Source organism: Hippichthys cyanospilos, chromosome 18 (genome assembly GCF_059441005.1).
Source record: "Hippichthys cyanospilos isolate Australia breed blue-spotted pipefish chromosome 18, RoL_Hcya_1.0, whole genome shotgun sequence".
Taxonomy (NCBI): domain Eukaryota; kingdom Metazoa; phylum Chordata; class Actinopteri; order Syngnathiformes; family Syngnathidae; genus Hippichthys; species Hippichthys cyanospilos.
Genome location: NC_142386.1, coordinates 5593096 through 5614420, shown reverse-complemented (window position 1 = coordinate 5614420; position 21325 = coordinate 5593096). Strand labels below are relative to the sequence as shown.

Genomic DNA, 21325 nt, shown 5'->3' with positions numbered 1-21325 from the left:
TTGTTTTGACAATCTATGCAATATTTTAGCCTCCTAGTGTTTTTTTTTGGATGATTTTACTTTGATATCACACATCAAAACATCAAAAAGCACGAGTAGGGTCAAAATTTCCCCCAGAGGTTCAAATTGTTTTTCAGTGAGTTTCTGAAAAGAGATGATTCTGTTGGTCTTGAACCCGTGACCTCATCACTGTAAGGCGGACGTGTTAACCAATCATCCACTATGCTGCCCTGGAAGCTTAGCGCAGATAAATGACTCCCTGACAAATAATAATATCCTGTTATACTTTATTATCTTGTCCAGCATCACGTACAGCTGCAATCAGACATTACCACACATTATTCAGGCTGGATATTTGTGATATAATTCTTCTATTTTGGAATTAAAATCATCTCTAACGATGAAGTCCTGGAACTGCGCGGACGTCTCCTAAATATTAGGAAAATATGAATGAATATGTGTAAAATAACTCAGTTGAACAGTCACTTTTAAATCAAAAGCACCTGATGTACTTGGAAACAAAAACAAAATGTGTGTGTTTTTATTTAAGTATGTATTGATTGGTGTTGACGGTCTGCTTCAATGACAGGCAAACAATTTGAGGCTTTGGTCTAATTGGGGCCTCAAGAGGAACGTCCAATGAGAGAGGTCCAGCAAATAACATCATCATAACCAAATGAAGAAGTGTGGAAATACAGGTTGGGAATTAGAAGAAGGACTCTCTGCACAGCGGGCACGTGGACTTGTTGCTGGATGTGAACCATTTGTACTAAAAAAAAAAAAAAAAAAAAAACAAATAAGACATAGTTAAAACGTGACAGAAAAGTGCTGATTAATAGTTAGCAAACATTCTATCTTTCTACCCGAAATCTGGATGCGGTGCCACAAGGTTGGAATAGGGAAGAGAAAATGAAGCCTTCATGAGGCATTTGTTATGTCATTTTGCTCCTCTAGAGGGCACTCTTGGCTTAAAGATTTTGTTGAATTTTGTTCCACTACACTAGAATTCATTTTAAACCAAGCTGTTACACCTTGAGACCGTCCTGCCTTAATTCCTTGCTTCCCTCCTTTCTTCTTTCTTTCATTCCCTAGTTCCTCGCTTCCTTGTTTCTGTCATTGGTTGGTTTCCTTGCTTTATCCTCATTTCCTTCCTTTGTTTGCTTCAATCCTTGAGTTCTTCCTTCCATTAATTTCCTCACTTCCTTCCTTGTCTCCGTGCTTCCGTCTTTCCTTGATTCAATTTTTCCTTGATTTCTTGCATCAACAACTAATTCCAGATCTTTGTATACCATTCAATAGCATCCAACATCCTTCTAAATGATCTTTATTATGTCTTTATTTTTCTTTTTAGCTTTGCTGCCTTCCTTCCTTGCTTCCATCTTTGCTTGTTTCCATGCTATCTATTTTCTCACTTGCTTCCTGCTACCTTGTCTTTATTTTTTTGTGGTTTTCTTCACTCAACAACTCGTAAGTTTCTCAAAAGATTGACGTTCCATCTTCAACAAGATCCACTCCTTCCACGTCTTTATAAATCATTCCGGATCATCCAGTATCGTTCGAGGCCATTCGGTATCATTCCAAATGGTTTGTTGCGTAGATCCAAACATATCACGATGTGACTTACCAAGCACGCGGAGTGGAATTTCTTCTTGCAAGTGCGACAAGCTTTCTTAGGCAAGGAGTAGTTGGAGCCGTGGATAACGGAGAAGCAAATCATGCAGTCCTCGATTCCCTCAAAACGCTTGTCCACGTTGTTCTTCCACAGCGCCAGGCCTTCCATGATGCTGCCGTTCTGAACACATTCAGGGCGCGACCATTTGAAAAAGCCGAGCGTGCGTGTAGCGGGCCGTCCCGGTTGCCTATGTTTGGTACCTGATGTGTGAGGTAGGTGCTGAGCTGCAACATCCAGTTCCTCCACTGCTGCACGGAGACGCCCACCCGCCTGCCGCTTTCCACCACGACGGAGCCCAGCGGGTGGCTCTGCGGCAGCTGAATCACCAGTTCGATGAAAATCTCATCCACCGAGTAGGTGGCGATCACCTCCCGCGCGGCGGAGCGCGCTTTTACCTGGGGGCGAGAGCGCACACTTGCTTGACTTTCAAATGCCAACTTCCACTACGGCTTATTGTTAGCGCCTCCGACTGACGCGCGTTGGACTCAAGATGAGGCGCGTCGGCACATTATGACTCTTCCGACCTGATGCGAGCGCTTCATCGGTTGTGATATCAGTTTCTAACAAGTTACGATGCTCGAGTATAAGTCGACTTTTGTCATTCTTATCTATTAAATCCGCTTCATCACATGGTCGAGACTGTGACTGCTTTGTTTTTTGACGTATCGGTTGCTATGGTTTCATGATGGTCGTGTATTTGTCATTTTCATCTATCGCGTGTCATAAATGGTCCTATATTTACAGTTGTGGATGTGACTGCTTTGTTTCTTGATGTTTCTGGGCAGTTGCTATAACCATTTTACTGTCACTAGAAGCGGCTATAGAAACTGGACGGATGGATACCATAATGGCCATGTATTTGTCACATTTATCATTTGTTACCCTTTCATATAGGGTCCTGTATTTGTGCTTTGGATTCTGGCTGGTGTGTTTCTTGATGTATCGGTTGCTATGGTCACCTTGTTATAATTGGCGTGCATGTGTGTAACCTTTTATCATCTTTATGCATCTATCACCTTTTTCAAAAATAATAATCAACCAGAAACAACACAAAAACAAAGGAAACTGTTAGCAAGTAGAACGGAGAGTAATCTTACCGTCATGTTTTCAAACATTTGCGTGCTGTTGTGTACCGACGAGATCTCCTGCGCCGACAGTACTGGACTGACGTACTTTGTCGTGAACTTCTCCGCGATGCCACTCACGCGCTTCTCCTGACTATTCCACCACAGGCGGACCATTGCAGGTAGGTCCTGCACCGTGCCGTAGTAAACGCCACAAGCCAGGTGGGGGAGCTCTCGCTCGATGTTGTCGCTTTCTGTAGGCGTAGAAGCGATGGGTTGGTGGTGCTTTCTGTTGTCGCAGACTGATTTTGCGGCATTGCGTTCTTACTGTCAACCGCCAAAGTGAGACTCTCCGTGAAGTAGGTCTTGTTGTCTCTGGTTTCCGCAGCTTGGCCGGGAAAGATAGGATTCTCAGGCATCAGTTTGAAGAGATGAAGGAGGAGCTTGTTTAGAGAGCCGGTTTTCTTAAGGTACTGGGCGTAATGAGCACGCAGCTGAAATAGAATCGGAAGAAAAAGTCATTCACCGCTACATCATGGGATGTTCTTCCCAACACACGCTACATCTCAGATAGTTTTATGGGTTATTATAGCATCCGGGCAAGTCGGAATTTAGATTTGGACTCACGTGGGAGGGCGATGACCTGAAAAAGGTGAGAAGTAGCTTCCAAGCTAAAAGGTAGCCCAGGATGCACGAGTACTCTACGCTGTGAGGCGAGACCACCGCAAACTCTCCGACTTGAAGTCCTGCCAGGATGCTGTCACACAATTCCTCACAGGTTGACAGCACCGCCATCAAAGCGGCCGGCGGAGAGCTGAACAATGAGAGGGAGCTTGAGCGATTCTCTCCTGCTGCGGACTTGATATGACAAAAAACTTTGAACTTACAGGCTTGGCTCGTCACCCTCATCTTCAGACTTGCTGCTGTCTCCTTCCCCGTCACATTCGGGCAGCTCGGGCATGACCCTGGATTGACGAGATGAGATCTGCTTTACTCAAGTTACTTTATTCTGACCCCAAGCCGTTGAATACAATTTTAGGTTAGCCACCAGGTGACGAATTTAAGCCTGCATCATGTGGGATTGCTTGACAAAAAGAGATTGAAACATATTACTTGGAAGTTGAGTGAAACATAATACTTAAGAAGTTGAGTGATTTCAAGCGGTGATATTCAAAAAAAAAAAATTAGGTACCCGAGAAATATGAGTAGTAATTAATAAAAAAATCTAAATACAAAATAAAAAAAATACCACAATACAGGCACTTTGTGCACAGATTAGACACACATTGGACATTCCTGGCTCGAGATGTTCAAAACCTTACTTTGCCAACAAGTGGTAGACTGTGACTTGAAGCGATCGCGCCTTGAAAACAAGCAGAGGACAGAAGGTGTTGAGGAGCGTCTGAAGCGGCTGCGGCAGGTTGGTCTTCTGATCTGCTACAAATTTTGCCGGCAGGGAATTCCGGTTCAGTTGCTGCACGGGTGCATATGTCAGAGCCACGCCGAGCGACTGCAGCACCGCCAGAGGAAAGATGGGGTCATCGGGTTCTTTGAAGGCATCTGCAATCGGACGACGTAATGACTCTGCTGCACACACCAACTACCGGCACTATATTGTAAAGTAACAAACAGGAGAAAGCTTAAGAATACCTGTGATCTTGACAGGCGTGGGCAACAGCAGGTTGTAGATTCCATCCACAAAAAAGTCTTGCCATTCCGCCGCCAGTTCTGACGGTAGCTTCTCGAGGACATCGGGCGGCGATGACGCAAAGAACTGGCTCAGTTTTACAATCAGAGCGGCGCTCTCGCATGCAAACAGCTGCACCCAGGGATTCCACAGGCTGCTCACGTTTTCGCCGGCCACCTGAGATGGAATCGAGGCCAGTGGATGTGATGCCGACATATGGGGGCGGAGAGAAAACGGGAGCTCACCTCCAGCCAGGCAAGCATAGCGCAGAGTAAGAAATCCCACTGGCTGCTCCCGAGAATTGTCGGACGGTGTGTCACCAGCCAGGACATGAAGCGCATCAGTTCCACGGTCAGGTTCAACTGTTGTGGGGTTGCTTTCGAAAGGTCACTGAGACGAACACACGGGTGACATATTTGGCAGGGAAAGCAATTTTTGACACGGCTGAACACTCCTCTTTTGATATTGCTCAGCTCCAATAAAGCAGACAATTTTTGTCAAGAATTAAAAAAATGGCATCAGGAGGAATTCTTGTATCCCCAAATCATCGCTTTTCTGGGGACCCCCAAAATGCCAAGTTTGTATGGGTTTCGAGTGGTTTTCATCCCCAAAAGGGCAGACATGATCACAATAGGTTGCGTAACAAATGTTGTGGTTGAGTACCTGCCAAAGAGGAACCAATCCTCCTTGTGGGTCCTCCACTCCATCATGGTGGACAAGATGGCAGGCACCACCTCATCCTCCACTTGCGTGTCAGCTTGCAGACAACACAGCAATACCGCCAAACTTCCGGACACATCTAAAACAAAACAAGAAAGTCTGGCTTGACTGAAGTGAGACATCGCACAACGTGCAAGTGTTTTTACTGTCATCTTCTTCCCAGCTGATGATTGCCGCTGTTGCCAGGGCAACCAGAGTCTGACGCTCTTCCTGCGTCATGATGGGGCAGAGCACCTGGAGGGTGCTGAGTTTGCTGGCTGACACTGGCAACAAACTGAGATAGAAAAACAAAGACAGCTTGAAACTTAAAGGGTAAAAATAGATATCAAATTCATGAGAGTGGGTTAATTGTAACTGACCTATCCGCAGAGCCGTAAAGCTTCCTCAAGCTCGTGATGTGGGTGGCTTCCAGGTTGTGTGCGCCGAGGTAGTTTTCCAGCGTCAGCGACCACAGACCACCAAGCTCGACCGATCTACGAGATAAATTGTAGCGGGTCATTCTATGATAGTGGCTCTCATCCTTTTTTCAGTGATGTACCCCCAGTGAAATATGTTTTCAGCCAAGTACCGCTTAATGAGTGCAAAGAATTTTGGGTTAAAAAAAAAAAAAGACTTAACACATGCCATCAGTGCCCGATTTATTAAACTTTAGAACGTCTCAATATTACTTTGTATTAGTCCACAAAAAAATAATCAACATAAAGTGTTCTTTTTTGGATCATAGAAGAGACCTGTTCTCAAAAAGAAATATTGTCCACAGAAAAATATTAAAAATAAAGCGTCCTCTTTTGGGACTACAACAGAGATCTGTTCACAAAAAAAATCATTAACTTAAATATGAATAAATAATACCCCCTGGAGTTCCTTCAAGTACCCCCATTTCCCCATTTGAGAACCACTGTGTAAATCAGAGTTTATTTACATGATTTGCCAAGGCCTAAAGTAGCCATGAGGAGCAACTGTTTTGCTCTTTCAAACACAAATGTTACCATATCTAAATGCAAATCACAAATCCATTTTGATAAACTCTTAAATCCTTCTTACTTTCAAATAATCTCAAAATCCGTTGCTTATTCAAGGTAACTGTTATGGTTTGTTTATTTCGTATTTTTTCTCTCCCTCTTAAAAATTTCCCCAGGGGTTTGAATGGCACTTAAGAATAAAATTCATTATGAACTTGTATGTCTGTAAGCACTATAACTCGAAAACATTTTAAGCCAACAAGTGCTTGCCGGAGGGGCAAGTCCGATGAAAAAAATGTTCATTCTTTTTGCAGATCAGCATAGCAAATCCAGTGTTGATATACATCTATAATGAATGTGAAAATTTGATTCCAAGTGAAAAAACTAAGTGCCACTTTTAAGCCACTTTGTTAGGATATCAACAGTAGAAAAGTGCTCTACAGCTTTATTTATCCATCCATCCATCCATCGAACACAGTCTATTTTATTTTTAAACAATGTATTGAATATTTAGTACATTGAAAAATGCATACTATGTTTACAACAAAAACTACAAATAAATAAATTGATAGATAAATACAATAGCCTTCTTCCTGTTTTTAAATTGTTATTAGCAAATCCGTGTCACTGGTAAGTTATTTTTAAGACAAAGACATTGTATCCAAGAAGGGAAAAAAACAGTAATTAGATTGCCATCTAATTATTTTCAGAGACTACTTGTTGAGTCAACTCTGCACGCACTAGTGATACCGTACCAACAAACTGCAGCGCACTTCCATGAATATCCACTGTGAGGCACACTAGTCTTTAAAAAAAATCATATTCTGCCCCATCTAAAGGCCCATCTTTTTTAGATTAAGCACAAAAGAAAAATGCTGATTCCTGCTTATAGACAGTATTAGCCTTTATTGAAAGCTTGGCTTTTTAACACTACAGTAAACCGTTAACCTGTTTTTTGGCACATCCCTCATTCCAGGATGACATAGTTTCTTAAAAAGTACATTTGAGTTACTGTAGCTTTGAACGTATTCACAGCTTGTCAAAAACCACTGAAGTGACCCTGACCTTGAGAGGAGCATCTCCAACAAATCTGTGGTTGCAACCAAGCCATGCAGACCCTCTGAGAGCCCCCACTCAGTGATCAGGCTGCGATAGGTGGACACAATCGTGGGGGCGCACTCCACCTCCTTACACCACTGCAGTGCATACAGCAGCTCTGAAACTGAGACCAGACATTTAATCCTATGTCTCACTGACAATATTTATATAAAAACATAACGAATGAAGTGTGTATACCTGTGTGCATCACATTTGGCAGCTGTGGCTGACTCTTGCCATCCCTTTGGTTACAAAGTGAAAGTGAGGCAGAGAGAGACACTTTTCCCAGCAGGGCACATACACATAAATGGGCTGGTAAAACATTAGGCATTTTCAATTTCCACATGTCCTTGCAGGAGGTTTCACAAACTCCCCTGTAACGGCTAGCCAGCAAAGGTTTCTTGATCCACTGCAGAATAGATATGAAAATCTCAATACATATAATACACAAAGGTTCCATAGCCCAAGTGAGGTTTATAGCATTGGTTGTCTTACATGTGAAGACAGAGCTTGTCTGAGTTTTGTCCATCCAGTAACGCTGGGCATCAAGTGAGAAAAGAATTGGGAAAGAATGGCAGAATCTTGATTGCTGGCAGAGGTGATGGTTTCCACGACGCTTTGTACAGCCACAACTAAACACTGTAAACTGAATAAGACACAAACACAAAAAATGTCACTTCAAAAGGCATTTTTTCTAGTCTAGTCGTTGAATTTGGAGGTGAGTGTTTTGTACCTTTTGAGGTCCAAGGACGCAGTGAGTAGTCTGCTCTGCGCCCAGAGTGCAGCATTGCGCAGGAAACCACCTTGCGCCGCCTCATATGTAGAGTGTTGGACCAGCGAGCGGACCCCAGCGACGCATACCTTCCCCATTTTATCCAAGAGGGAGTCTGTCAGACAAAGATCAATACGTCTTAGCCCCAACGGCAATGTGTGATATATCACAAGGTCCTACCTGACAGACAGGTGTGCGTCTGATCTTGGGCGACGAGTTGAAAGACGGTGAGCAGGAGTTCCTCGGCAGATGGAAGCAACAGGCAGTTTTGCACGGACGAAAAGAAAGTGGAGGCCACGTCGCAGATGAAGGAGACGAGCGGCTGCATGTCGCCTGCGTCTGACAGACTTTTGGTCTCAGACAGTGTCGCGTGAAGTTTCTCTAAGATCCTCTCCATGTACACCTTCCCTATCAGAGGTTCTTGGAGAGAAAAGGGGATTTTGAGTCATCTTTTTTTGAGCATTTATCCTGACATAGCAGGAGCGCGGTGACTTACCGTTGTTGTGGTGCTGCGAAAGAACCAGGCTGATGAGGGTCCAACTGTGGCGACTGCTGGAGCAGCCAGGTTCAACCTTGCAGAGCTCCTGAGTTAAGCTGAGGAGATGCTCGCCCAGAACTGGACCTTTCAGCCACTCTCTACAACTGGCAAGCGTCTCTTGGTCAGCACACGCCTGGTCAGGAGGACAAAAGAGTTGTGCTGACATAATGTGGCAATTTATGAGGCAACATATCGTGTCTGTGTGATCACGTACCCTCTGGATGATCTGCAAAGTGATTCCACATTGTAGTTCCATCTGCAAAGGACAACACCACACACAGTTTATACAAAAAAAGAGGGGACATCAACAAAACTGAAACCACCATAGGATATGTTTTTCCTGAGCCTCTGTAATTCATTAAACATTATTCTTTAAATGTGTTCCTCAATTGTTGGCACTGAAGCTATACTAGTACAAATAAAAACAATTTGCGCTCTGCTCAAAGCAATAACTGAGTAGCTCCCTCAATATTCAAGCCGAAAAAATGAGGGGTCATTTCCAGAAAAGTCCAAACAACAATGGTAAATTGATAGCTAAAAATACAGCTAAAAAAGTTTAACTCTAAATAGCACACACAAATTGCTTAATGTGGGCCTGTGTTCTTAATAAATAAAAATAGGATATTTGATTATGTTTAAAAACAAAACAAAAAAAATAAAGATCAAATAAAAAGTGGATTCTTCCTTAAGGATGCAGAAATGCATGTTTGTGCTGTTAAAAAAAAAAAAAAAGTGACGCAGCGAGGATGCGAAAGGCCACCTGCCTTATAAGGAAGGGAACACTTAATAGCTTCCAGTTACCAGTGAAACAAGCGCTTTCCAAAATGTCTGGCTGTACGTTACCATGGTGATGTGGTCAAGGATGCGGGTGGTCTCCTGACGGCTGCAGCAAGTCAATGAGCTAAAGAGCAACTCCACAAGATGCTTGGTGTCTGTCCGCTCACGGTCACCCAACCAAGGCACCACTCGCTCCAGCAGGAAGCGCACGGCCGGATTGGTTGCTCGCCTCTGCTCGCCGCCTTCTTTAACGTCGTCATCCAACTCCACCAAAGTCTAAGACAAATGAAGTTTGATGGCTCCAGTTTAAGCACGGGCCAACATTAGATTCTGGCGTTGTGATAACCATGAGCAAGTGTGACATAATCAAGGTATAAAAATTACAGCGCTATTATTTCCCCACTGAACAAAATCGAGTTTATAAAAAAACTAAATACTGATTATTTGGTATATTAAAAAATATGTAGCATGTTTAGTCAAAAAATAAAGTAATGATGTAAAAATCAAGCCATTTTTAAGACTAGAACCTCCTCATCCTCCATGGAGGCTAAGATGTCAAATAAAGAAATGAAAACAGAGATTACCGACAAATAACTTTCATACTGTTCATTGAGTCAACTCTGCAAGCACCAGTGATAACGCATCACCAAACGGCACCGCGCTTCTGTGAATGTCCACTATAAGGCACACTAAAGTTAGAAGAAAAAAATCCTCTAAAAAAATGAAGATCTATCCATCTTCTGTAGCCACTTACGAATTGTCAAAATAATTTCCAATGTTATCCCTTGTAACCCTGAAAATGACATATATAAGCAAGTTGCCGGGACTAGCACGAGCATAAATCTGCGTTTTCGATCAAAAATGTCCACTTAGGTTTGCCTTTTCCAAGTCACGTTTTGAAGGACATCTTGTAAGATCCAAAAGTGTCACGAAACGCGTGTTAAGTGTCCTAACTTGATTCAATTGGTAAAACTTTAGCTAATCATCTACATGCTAAAATCTACATTTGCATTCAGCTTATTTATGGGTTTAGCCAGGCAAACGTGTCAAATGATCTCCCATGCAAGCAGCCAATCATATTCTGCTCTGTTAAAACACCCGCTGGATTAAGCAAAAAAGTAAAGTGCTCATTACCGCTTGTACTTAGTACTTGTACTTGACTTAGTAACAACACGATAAACCGTCATCCTGGATATCAGCCCATGCCCACTCCAGTTATACTCCATGACAGTTGAATACTTACAGTGAAGATATTAAGTGTGTGAAAAGACTCCAGCAGATGAGAAAGAAAAACAAGGTGTCTCTCGGAACTTTTCTCATTCACATGCACCAGGCAGAGCTGCACCAGCTGGCACACCACTTCCTCGAAACGGCGAGTCTGCGGGGAGCTGCAAACGTTAGCCGAGGCAAGCTCCGTCTTCACAGCCTCGTCTCTCTCCGCGCCGGGCTTATCGTCATCCCCGGATTCAGACAAACCGATCTTGACGGACTTTTTCTTCAGGGTATGTCTTCGGTTGGCTCTCTCTGGGTAGCGCATCACCTGGAGGGATGAAAGACAGCGGGAGCTCAGCCTCAATGATCCGCCCGACTCTCCGGGCGGGAATCGAGCAAACCGACTTGAAGCAAGGAGGCGATCCCCTCCAGAGCTTGCGGATCTACTTCCTCGCTGTCCGCGTGGCGTGTAAACACGAGACCGAGCTCCTCCCAGAAGTCGTCCACGAGCCCTTGAAATACGTCCTTTCGCCCTTTCGGCTCGCCGCCCGCCCTCTTCTCCCACGAAACGAGCATGTCGGTGATCAACAGAAACAGAGGGCCATTCTGAAGGATGGCGTTCTCAAGAGCCCTTTCAATTAGTGGCAGGAGCTACAACAGGTTAAGACAAAGAAGGAAAAATATTGATTTATTTACTTTCACGTGGTCGGAAACTATGAAAACAGACGGATTAATTTGAACCTGCTGTGAAATAAGCATGGTGCGGATTTTGCACTTCTCCTCCTCCTCTTCTTCTGCTGAATGGCGCAGAATGCAGAACCTCAAGCACTCTACGGTAGCAGTCACAATAACGGCACTTTCGGAGGGACTATTGGCTGCACGCTCACTGGAAATGCTAGGCATTGAACACACACAATTAAAACTTGACAGGGGGTGATTGATAATTGCATCTACGGATAAATAAAACTAATTAGTGATGTAAAAAAAATGTAATTTAAATTGAACTTTGGTGTAATGGTACAATGATTAATCAACAGCAAATCGATTATAAAACTAATCAATAAATAATCACTTCAAGAGCTAAAATTGGCCAAATACTCATATTTTGAGCTTTTCAAGAGAAAATATTCTTAGCTTTCTTTAATTTTCTCTGAAAGCAAACCGCTTAGTATTGCGCTGAATCAGAAAAAGACATTTACAAACTCCTAATTTTTACTTTGTAAAACAATGGTCTACATTTTTGCAGATTTTCCAACATAATGCAGAAAAAAAATCTGCATCCGAATCACTTAAAATCTGTTAGGGAATTTTCTGTCTGTGCAAAAGAAAATATTGCTTTTTAAGAGGATGGAAATCAAAAAATCTTTAAAAAAAAAAAGCAATTCCTTGATTCACGGTCAAAACAACAACAGATTGTTGATTACAATAATTGTTAGCTGCACCCCTAATTTAGTGCAATATTAGACTTCAGTAAATGGACTACAATAGAAAACATGAGCAAAAAATGTGTTGTAAAAAAAACTGTTGTTTTGTTGACTTTCACTGTAATGTGGAATGAAACATTTACCCAAGTATGAGTGAGGTGAAAAAAGTAGTGTAGAATTCTAAGGCTGGGTCGGTGACCTGTGGAGGCAGTTTGCTAAGGAAGGGCATCAAATTGGGATGAAGGGCTTTTGACATGCCTTTGCCCCCTTCTTTCAATAGAGACCAAAGTTTTGGCAGGAAGCCCTTCTTCGCATTAACATGTGTCCAACAGTCCTGAAAAAAAGAAACCCATTAAAGTGGTATTAGCCTTAAACACACAGACAACGTTTGCATTGCACAGTACAAGTAAAATACAGTGTTTCACAAATAAATGAGAAACTAGTGTAAATGGAAAACAGTAAAGTGTAATAATTTCGTTTTCATTTTCATCCATGAAAAAGTATTCATTGTTTATCTTAGCGATACACAGAAATTCTGTATTTCTTTTTTACTAAATTTAGATACGTATCATTTTGGATTGTTGTAAACAGGTAAAATAATATGAATCCGGCCTTTTGTAAAGGTAAATACAGATCCATACGGACCATAATTTACAGAAACAGGGTTAGCCCAGTTTAACAAAGCAGTATGTATCTAAGGTACGATTTACTTCTGTGTTCTCCCATGCAAAAATAAAATTTGAACAGTGTGACATTGAAATACTCCACTTGGACTGGTAGTGTAAATCTATCTCAAAAAGCAAAAAAAAACAAAAAAATCCTTGAAGAACGGTACTTACAGGTATGGAGGACACCACATGGAGAACGGCCTCCCACACGGCAGGTAGCACCAGAGGATCCGTGTCGTCGATGCTGAGGAGAACGGCTGGGCAGAGACGTGCCGCCTCACTTTGCGCAACGCTCGGCGTTAACTCGCACACGGCGCACAGCATCTCGAAGAAAGCCCCTCTTACCTGTGGAGAAGCCATTTGACGTCCTTCTAAGTTTGGCTTTATTTTCATTTAAAAACAATGAACCTCGAGGCAGCGAAGCTACCTGTGGTGCCTTGTGTCTGCTGTACTTCCAGAACTTTGCAGGGCTGGCAAGATGCGCTAGTTTATGCTCCATGTCGGCTATGTCATTCTTGGGCAACAGGGAGAGCAGTCTCTTCACCCCCAGAAGCGAGCTGGTTAGCATGCGCAAGTATTTAGCTTCTCGCTCATCATCAGACACCGTTCTGGACAAAAAAACAAAAAAAAAAAACGTTTAAAATGGCGAAACATTTGGATGACTAAGGTTGACTTACTGAGGATCACTTAGTGTGTCAGCGGTATCCTTTAATAAAATATCTTGGAGTACCTGCAGTACAAAAAGGTCTTTTAAAATTGCAAAGCAGAATGGAACTCTTTTTCATTCAAAACGTTGTCAGTACTCACATTAAGAATCTCATCTTTACAGAAGCTGAGGGCTTCCGGCTGCTTTGCGGCTGAGAAGGCGGCCTGAAAAGCTCGGCGTGCAGCGGAGGCTGCTGGCGTGTAGGTGTCACATTGGGACAAGATCCAGTGGCCCATCAAGCTCTTTAGGAAGGGAGCTAAGCTGCGCCGCACTTTCAGCACTAGCTGCTCAAGGGCCAGCTGCGTGGCCTCTCTGATACGCCGATCGTGGTCCTAAAAGACAGAATGGCATTCACGAGCACTTTTGGAAGTCGCGTTTTGAGCGCCATCCTCTAATATACAGAAAAGACAAGCGTCATAGCTTGATTTCGAGAGGTGACGCTTTGTCCAATCATCTCCCGGAATCATCAAAATTCAGCATATTCATTGGTTCAGACATGCAACCCGTGTCATGTGCTCCAGAGTTGATGCTTAGGTCCGAAGCGGTTAAGACAAAGACCTCCACCTTACTCCACATGCTCTCCGTACATGCATGCCAAGAAAGTTAAAAAAATAAATTACAATCTAATTATTTGCAGAGACGGCTTGTTGAGTCAATTTGCAAGAAGCCAATTATACTGTGTTACATTACTTTATAATAATACGTTGTTAGATGAAACAAAAAAGGAAAAATGCTCCTTAAGGGTTATACAATAGACAGTACAGTTATTGAAACCTTAACTTTTTAACACCACAATAAACCTTCAACCCAGTTATCAGCCCTAGCCTAGAAAGAGATAGCTGATGGCTTTGGCGGTCTGAAGAATTAACCGGAGCTTGACACGAGACACAAATTATAATGTGGGATGAGCTACTCACCACCGATATCTTGCAGTAAATTCTAGGCCAATAAGGAAGGACCCCTTTAACATCTTCAGCGTCACGCTCCTGACACATGGATCCAAAGTCCTGCACAGCCTGGAAAGAGCAAAAATATCTCAGTACCACGAGAATACAATGCAAACTATTTAAGTTTCAGAAAGTGTTCTTTCCAATTTTGCTGCTGGACACTTTCAATGCGCGAGCTTACTTTCAGTCTGGTGACGACATCCCTTTTGGATAGTTTCCTGAGTACCAGTCTGAAGTCCGCATCGACAAGGCTGTCAAGATCCTCTGCGCCGTGGAAAGCAGGCACATAACTCAACTCGGACGAGACCGTGGTATCAAAACCGACGAAACCTGGGATTGCTCCACTTTCCCGGGTCAAGACCTCCGCAGCCCGGCCGCTACTGGAAGGCTACGGTCACAATGTTACATTAATTAACTTAACTTAAGTCTAGATCACGCATAAACAAACATGTTTAAGACATGCGAATTACTTTGCCCGAAATGCACCACAACCGCTTTTAGGAATTAGCTGCTCTCATGAAGTTGGCCTATCTAAAGTAAACGCCGTAATCGGTAAATGGTACTTACCCGAACGTTTCCTTTAGTTCGTTGTTTATTTTTGCCCCCCATGAGAGCTAAATATGAGGTAATGCTTATCGCGACGACGTACAATTCGAAAGTACCTTGATGCACAACATGCTACATGTCAGGATGCGGAAGTTTAGATTGCTTGCGTTGCAGTGTTTTCAAAATGAAACAGAAATAAGCGGAATACATCATTCGAGCCGTTTCTAAAGGTTTTGCATAATTTTCAGGATAATTTAATACAAAGAAATTAGCAATTATCATTGTACGTGGAGGTGGCAGTAAAATATGTTCTGTTTCTGTGGAGAAATTGTACCTTCTGATTTTACAGTGAAAGGTTCATCTTTGACGGGGCGTGAGTCACTTCCGTTTACTGCAACCCACTTTTCATTGCTGTCCCCGTTTCAATTACGCCAGGGGCCCCCCATCTCCAACCTTTTTACAACTGAAATACTTGAGTAAGAATTGAGGAGAGGCTTGCACACATTTTTGAACGATCAAATTTGCTCACATTGACTTTTATTGTATCATTATAGATCAATGTGAAGTTGCCAGTCGTGTAAATAATTTCTCAGTGCCAAAGTAAAAACCTAATTAACAATTCGTGTTTACCTTTCCATATGCTTCTAAATAACGGTGAGCATTATGTAGAGGAGACTCACAAGCCGCTCACATGGTCCTTTGTGGTTACTTGTTGCCACACAGGTACAATAATGGTGTTAGAAAGTACAGTGATGTAATTAGTGCAACCCAATTCCCAAACCACAATTCATTATGCCTAAAACTGGTCAGAAATGCCCTCAAACATTACGTCTGAAAATGATGTCAAGTTTTCCATCACGACATAGCTACACAAATCAAAACTTCACTTCAGTGTGTGAGTTAAAAAATATTTTAATAATCCATCTTCACATAGATCTAAAACATTTGCAGACAATTGCATCAGTGTAATATGTCACAATGATTTTGTTATTATGCTCTCATTTCTTCATTATTTAACAGAGGTCACGTGTTGAAAGCTGTCTTGGGAGTGCTGGATGCAAAATATTCAGGGGGAAAAATAACCATGGAATTTTAGAGAACAATCATACTGTGCATGACCAGAAACTGTGTGGGCCAATGAATAATAAACCTTAAAACTCTTTGTTATATGTTAGGAAAGTTATTTTAAATGGTATAGAATTGTTGGCACACAATGTGGGGAGGAAACAACATTACATATGCACAGGTAAACATTTAACAGAAATTGAACTGTGCTGTGAAATCAAAATTGCACTTTTAGGATTGGTCTAAATGTATCATTAGTGTTAAATGTAATATTTTAAAAATTAATAATAATGGGATCATTTCTCTGAGGTTTTTTTTTTTTTAAATCCTGGATTAAACCTCTTAGATGCAACATCTCACTTTTAAAGTAGAATATTTATGAGGTGTTACATTTCATTTTCCTCAGAAGTTAAAAGATACATTTTTTTTTTATTCCCGCATTATTATTTATGTCCCAAGTTAGTATGATGGCATTAAATAATGTCAAGTAGTACTACTGTGCAGTGAATGAATATTGAAAATGTGAAGAGAACTAGTCAAATTTGGTTGACTTAGATGGAAATTACTGAATCATTATTTAGCATTAAAATACACTGAACACACTTAACCAATTACCACGGGGCAGGACACCTTTTCTGTATTAGGCTGAGTCTTTTGCGGGGTTGCGCAAAAATTTTGGAAAATGATGCTAGAATTTGCCTTTTTTTTATACAGAAAAGTCATGTCTAAGTAATAAGCGCTCAGGGTTTTACCCATGCTTCTTAATGAATGGCTTGAGTTAGTTTAGCCACAGCCACAATTTAAACAGTCAACCACACTTTTTCTGTCAATCTCTGACATCTAAATCGGTTGTCTAAATCTTATTAATGTAACTAAACGTATACATTGGTTTCATTGTTGAAATAAACAAACATGGCTGGGTTGAAAAAAAAAATGATCAAGGGAACCCGAGGGGAAAAAAAAAGATAGTTTTGGAATGCTACAACCTTTGATGATCATTTTATCGACAAAATGAATGGTCACTGTGGATTTTCTTCTGCTCGTGGAGTAGCAGAAGGCCTTCGTATGCATCAAATACATTTGGCCACCACTCTGCCATTTCGTGCAACTCGCAAGACCCAGAACAAGCTGGTCAAGACGTCCTTCAAATCATACATCTTCAAAGTAAATTTTTGATCGCCGAACCCTCCTTCCATTGGTTGAGCCCACGTCATCCAAGCTGAACATCGCCCCCCGATGGAAGCATTATTTGGCTTTGCGCTGAAACGTAGCGGGGGTCCAGTTGGGGCACAAAACCCTGAAAGTCCCTCGAGGCCTGAGTGCCGAAAACATCCAGCAGCTGTCGGTTCATCAGGCCAAACCTACAAGAAAAATAAATGAGTCAAAGAAGAAGAAGTTGAAAGGTGTACATATTTCGGTCTTTTTTAAAGACAAACTGTCATCTTTCAATATAGTCAATTTTTGCACTCTTTATTAAATAGAATATCTAATCACGTATTTACACATAAATTTACATATAATGCATAATTAATCAACCAATCAACGTTAAAGATGTAATCGAATATTTTTTAAATATGTATTTTCTGTGAAACATTCTTTCCACAATAAAACAGTAATTCATACTCCTTTATTAATGTATTAAAATTAGCCAACATTGAATCAAATGCAACCATAAAAAATGTATTTGAGAATATATATTTTAGATTAATTACTATGAAATATAAATATTTTAATTAACCAGTTTCCGAGTGAAAATTGGCCAGTTAAAAGAAGGCAACACATACTACAGGATTTTAAAAAATAAAATAAAAAAAATTGGTGAGCTGTACATATGTAACCCATGGATCATATGTTGCTCACCACCACCATCAATTTTATCATTTTAGATTTGACACTTAAAAATGAAAGAAAGCCATCCTACCTGCCCTTAGTGAGACGCAGAAGAAACTTCCAATAGGCGGGCCGAAGATTCTGCACCTCCATCACAGCCTAATAACGACGACAATTTATCATCACAGTTCCCCTTTAGTGTGTTGTCCTTTGTGTGCCACTCACGGCTTGAAAACAGATGGCGGTGGAGACGGCGTAGAGGTATGTGTCCGCTTGTGGGAAGTACGGGAAATGGCCGGCCTCGATGCCCTTGAAGTACAAGGTCTGGGGGGGGGGAAAGTGAGGTTATCGCGTGAACTGTTACCGATGAACTCTTCGTGAAAGATAAGACCGCGAGGAACAAACAGCGAGTGCGTATGTGTACGCCAACAACATAGATGTCATCTTTCAAATTGTTCTTCTAAAATCGATGCCTAATAGTGCTGCTTTTGTGCAGTGGAAAAGCGGCATTTGGCCAAATGCTTTAAGAGGACCTCTCGCTTTTGATTTATAAATAAATATATATATATATATATATATATATATATATATATATATATATATATATATATATACACATACACACACACGTTTTTATATATATATGTTTTATATACCTCCACCAGCTTTGAGAAGAGATACATTGATATTGACGTGCTCTTGTAAAAGAACATGGATATTCCTGCCAGGAAGCCTGGAAAGACACAAGACATGACATAAGCACTGCTGCATGATGAGAATAAATACTCAAAATGTGCTAAGTGTTGATTTACCGGCCACCAAAGCGTGGAGCTCATTGTCAATATCTCGCAACCAACGAAGCAAGCAGCTTGTTCCCTGAATTGACCAGAAACAGATTTAAAAAAAAAAAAAAGAAATACTGACCAGAAAATGGCCCATAACATAAAACCAAAATGCACCTTGTAGATGCTGACAAAAGAGCCCAAAAAGGCACCAAGCTGGAAATTATCTTTGTTGTAGAAGAGTGAGGGGAGCCGCGAGGGTTTCGAAAAGAGATATCGGAAAGCCGAGGGCACTTTAAGGCAGCACTGGATCAAGTAGCCAACGCTGAACATCCTCACAAAGCCCTGAGCAGAAAGCACCACACATAATTGAGTATTGAGGATTACAGAATATGAGCATCACATACACAAGAGACTTACTTTAATGCAGTAGGAAATACAGTTGTCATGATGATGTTTACAACATCTGTGTTTAGGACCTCGTTTGCATCTGGATAATTGGAGGGATGCAAAGATGAAAGCAGTGAGTAAAACTGCAACCCAAACTCCAAGTACGAGAAGGTTCCCTCACATTGACTCCAGACGTTCCTTGGTGTAGGCTAGCAAAGATCTGCTCCTGGGGTCAAAGCGCTTTGCTGGGTCATGTGAAGGTTCGGAGGCAGCCAACGCCTCTCTGGGGTTGGCGGCAACCTGCTCGGCCGCAACAGAGTGCGACGGGATCTCTTCCTTGCCGACGATGAATCTGAAAGTAGGATAATATAAAATTGAAGTATCACAATTCTCTCGCTAAGGTTCAATTAAAACAGCAGAGTGAAGCAGAGTAACTTACTTTAATGCAGAGAATGCAAAGCCTTTAAGGCCGTCTTTACTCCTGTAGGATAACAACATTTTATTTCAATAATCATTTTAAGCTATGACAGCTTCTTCCACTGATAGGATCTGACCTAAAGAAGAACATGTAGAGAGATGCAGTTATGCAGAAGAGGAGGACCTAAAGGGGGTTAAAAAAAAAAAAAAAGATGATTAGAGATTACTTACTGAAACGCATAACCAAAACTCATGTTTCCTACCTCGCCATGTTTAACAGGTCTGACGAGGCCCCGTGTTACAGCCATACGAAATAATGTCTCCGTTGCCTACAAATAGAAAACAAGCACTTAGACAACACACTTGCTACCACATCACCATGTGTGTTTTTATTTCCACTGTGCAAATGCATTATTGCATTATTGATTGATTGATATTGATTGATATATGATTCTATTGAAAATGTGAGTGTCATTTGAAAATCTTTCATGATTGCAAAGAGCACAACTTACGAGATTTGTCATGTATATTGTGAGAAGTCCTCTCCTGTACAAGGACAATGTCAACATTAAACATTGTGAAAAACTTGACCTCATCATTTGTTTAGATTGTAGTATTACAATCTCACCTGCTCTTACGCTCCAAAAGGATAGCGATATAGGAGGCGGGCAGGGCCGAGCCAAACCCAATGGACCAGGAATAAAACCCTCCCAGCAGTTTCCTTCAGTGGAAATATTCAGTGTTATTGCGGGATTGGTGAGCTACAATCTAAATAACTCAATGTTGAGGAGTTATGATTTTGGAAAACATTGTATATAAGACTTGATACAAAGCATATAAGAAAATAAATACCACTGATCATGTTGACTACCATGCACAGCTTTTTCTTGTTTTGTTTACTATCAGGACAAGCCAAATGTGTTCATAAAGACAGAGCCATGAGGGCTAAATTCCAAGAATACCATATACCATGACTATATTCAAGGGAGTCTGGTCTCGGCATATCCACAATCAACCCGCCAACGAACCCGATCTTAAATACCAGTGCGGCAGAAGGAACCTGACCTGAGAATGCAGAAGAAGAATATATACAGGCCCCCATTTGCAGTGAGGAAAGAGGTAGACTGTAAAATCTCAGGAAGAAGCCTTTTTAAGTAGTAATCCTTTTTCCTTCTTCTAAGAATAGCTGCTATCTGTGGGATGAAAGACAAGAGATTAATGTCAGCAGAGCCACTTATTGCACCACAGTTGAAAGAACTGTTTGCCTATGTACTTAACCCTTGATAATTTGCATTCAATGTAGGATTTGTTCTACAGTCGACACCGGCTCTACAGCCTACGCAAACATTTTACTCCGAGGGCTACAGAGAAATAGAAAGATGTAAATGCGACTATTTATTTTTAACTTTAAATGATTAAACATGGAATATCAGTCAAGCAGGCAAGCAATGAAAATGTGTAATGTTGAAAATAACTGCTAGGACGCCACTGGTCTACACAGTGCAAGATGTGCATGTCAGTTTCAGAATGTGTCCACTTTTCCAGAACCAGTCAGAACTGGATTCGAGTGACAGTCGTGCTTACATTACCACAAACTACTGTAGCATTTTGGTTCAAACATGTTGAGGCCCTCCAGAATTCTTTGGCGTCAAAAACGTAGATGAGTTTTCGACTAAAGTTCAAACATAGTTTGCTAGGCTAGCGTTAGCTTCATACGAATGTGTTGTAAAACGCTACAACTCACCAGGTAAAGAGGGGCGTATATTTTGAAGGAGACCTCTAGCGCGCCCCTCGTTACGTCCAACGTGGACTGCATACACGACGGGTTCCAAGTGTGACCAACTTCATAACAGTTGTGCGTTAGTTTGCTGAGGGCGGCCATGGTTGTTGTCTTGGTTGCTCTTTGCTAGTCGGGTGACAGCCGAAAGGGGTGGGCACGGCTGACGTGCGCGCTCACGTTGCGCGGCCCCGTTGGTGTCATTCTGAAAGCGCTACCGTAATTTTGGCCCTTTCGGCCTTCCATACTATATACCATACGCCAAAACCGA

The 21325-nt window shown here is 41.7% G+C and overlaps 2 protein-coding genes across 2 annotated transcripts; both read right to left on the bottom strand.

The window, feature by feature from the left end:
* Window positions 1–270: 270 nt before the first annotated feature.
* Window positions 271–14937, bottom strand: ltn1 (listerin E3 ubiquitin protein ligase 1). The gene is made up of 32 exons (XM_088441693.1): window positions 14815–14937; window positions 14429–14635; window positions 14218–14316; window positions 13402–13632; window positions 13272–13324; window positions 13022–13202; window positions 12766–12939; window positions 12070–12260; window positions 11244–11397; window positions 10908–11153; window positions 10534–10830; window positions 9357–9566; window positions 8728–8769; window positions 8472–8646; window positions 8156–8395; window positions 7937–8090; window positions 7699–7849; window positions 7402–7612; window positions 7171–7327; window positions 5503–5616; window positions 5290–5417; window positions 5087–5222; window positions 4669–4813; window positions 4387–4600; window positions 4059–4296; window positions 3624–3701; window positions 3364–3550; window positions 3065–3230; window positions 2770–2990; window positions 1873–2067; window positions 1625–1792; window positions 271–769 (listed from the first exon to the last, which is right to left on the bottom strand). The coding sequence occupies exons 1-32, from the start codon at window positions 14854–14856 to the stop codon at window positions 707–709; spliced, it is 5268 nt and encodes a 1755-aa protein (XP_088297819.1). The 5' UTR covers window positions 14857–14937; the 3' UTR covers window positions 271–706.
* Window positions 14938–15687: 750 nt separating this feature from the next.
* Window positions 15688–21317, bottom strand: tmem135 (transmembrane protein 135). Its single transcript, XM_088441758.1, has 15 exons — window positions 21022–21317; window positions 20343–20470; window positions 19906–19998; window positions 19790–19823; window positions 19541–19606; window positions 19415–19461; window positions 19300–19341; window positions 19042–19212; window positions 18891–18960; window positions 18648–18815; window positions 18501–18564; window positions 18345–18421; window positions 17914–18012; window positions 17780–17847; window positions 15688–17219 (listed from the first exon to the last, which is right to left on the bottom strand). Exons 1-15 carry the CDS (start codon window positions 21157–21159, stop codon window positions 17069–17071), a joined length of 1416 nt encoding a protein of 471 aa, XP_088297884.1. The 5' UTR covers window positions 21160–21317; the 3' UTR covers window positions 15688–17068.
* Between the last annotated feature and the right edge of the window lie 8 nt (window positions 21318–21325).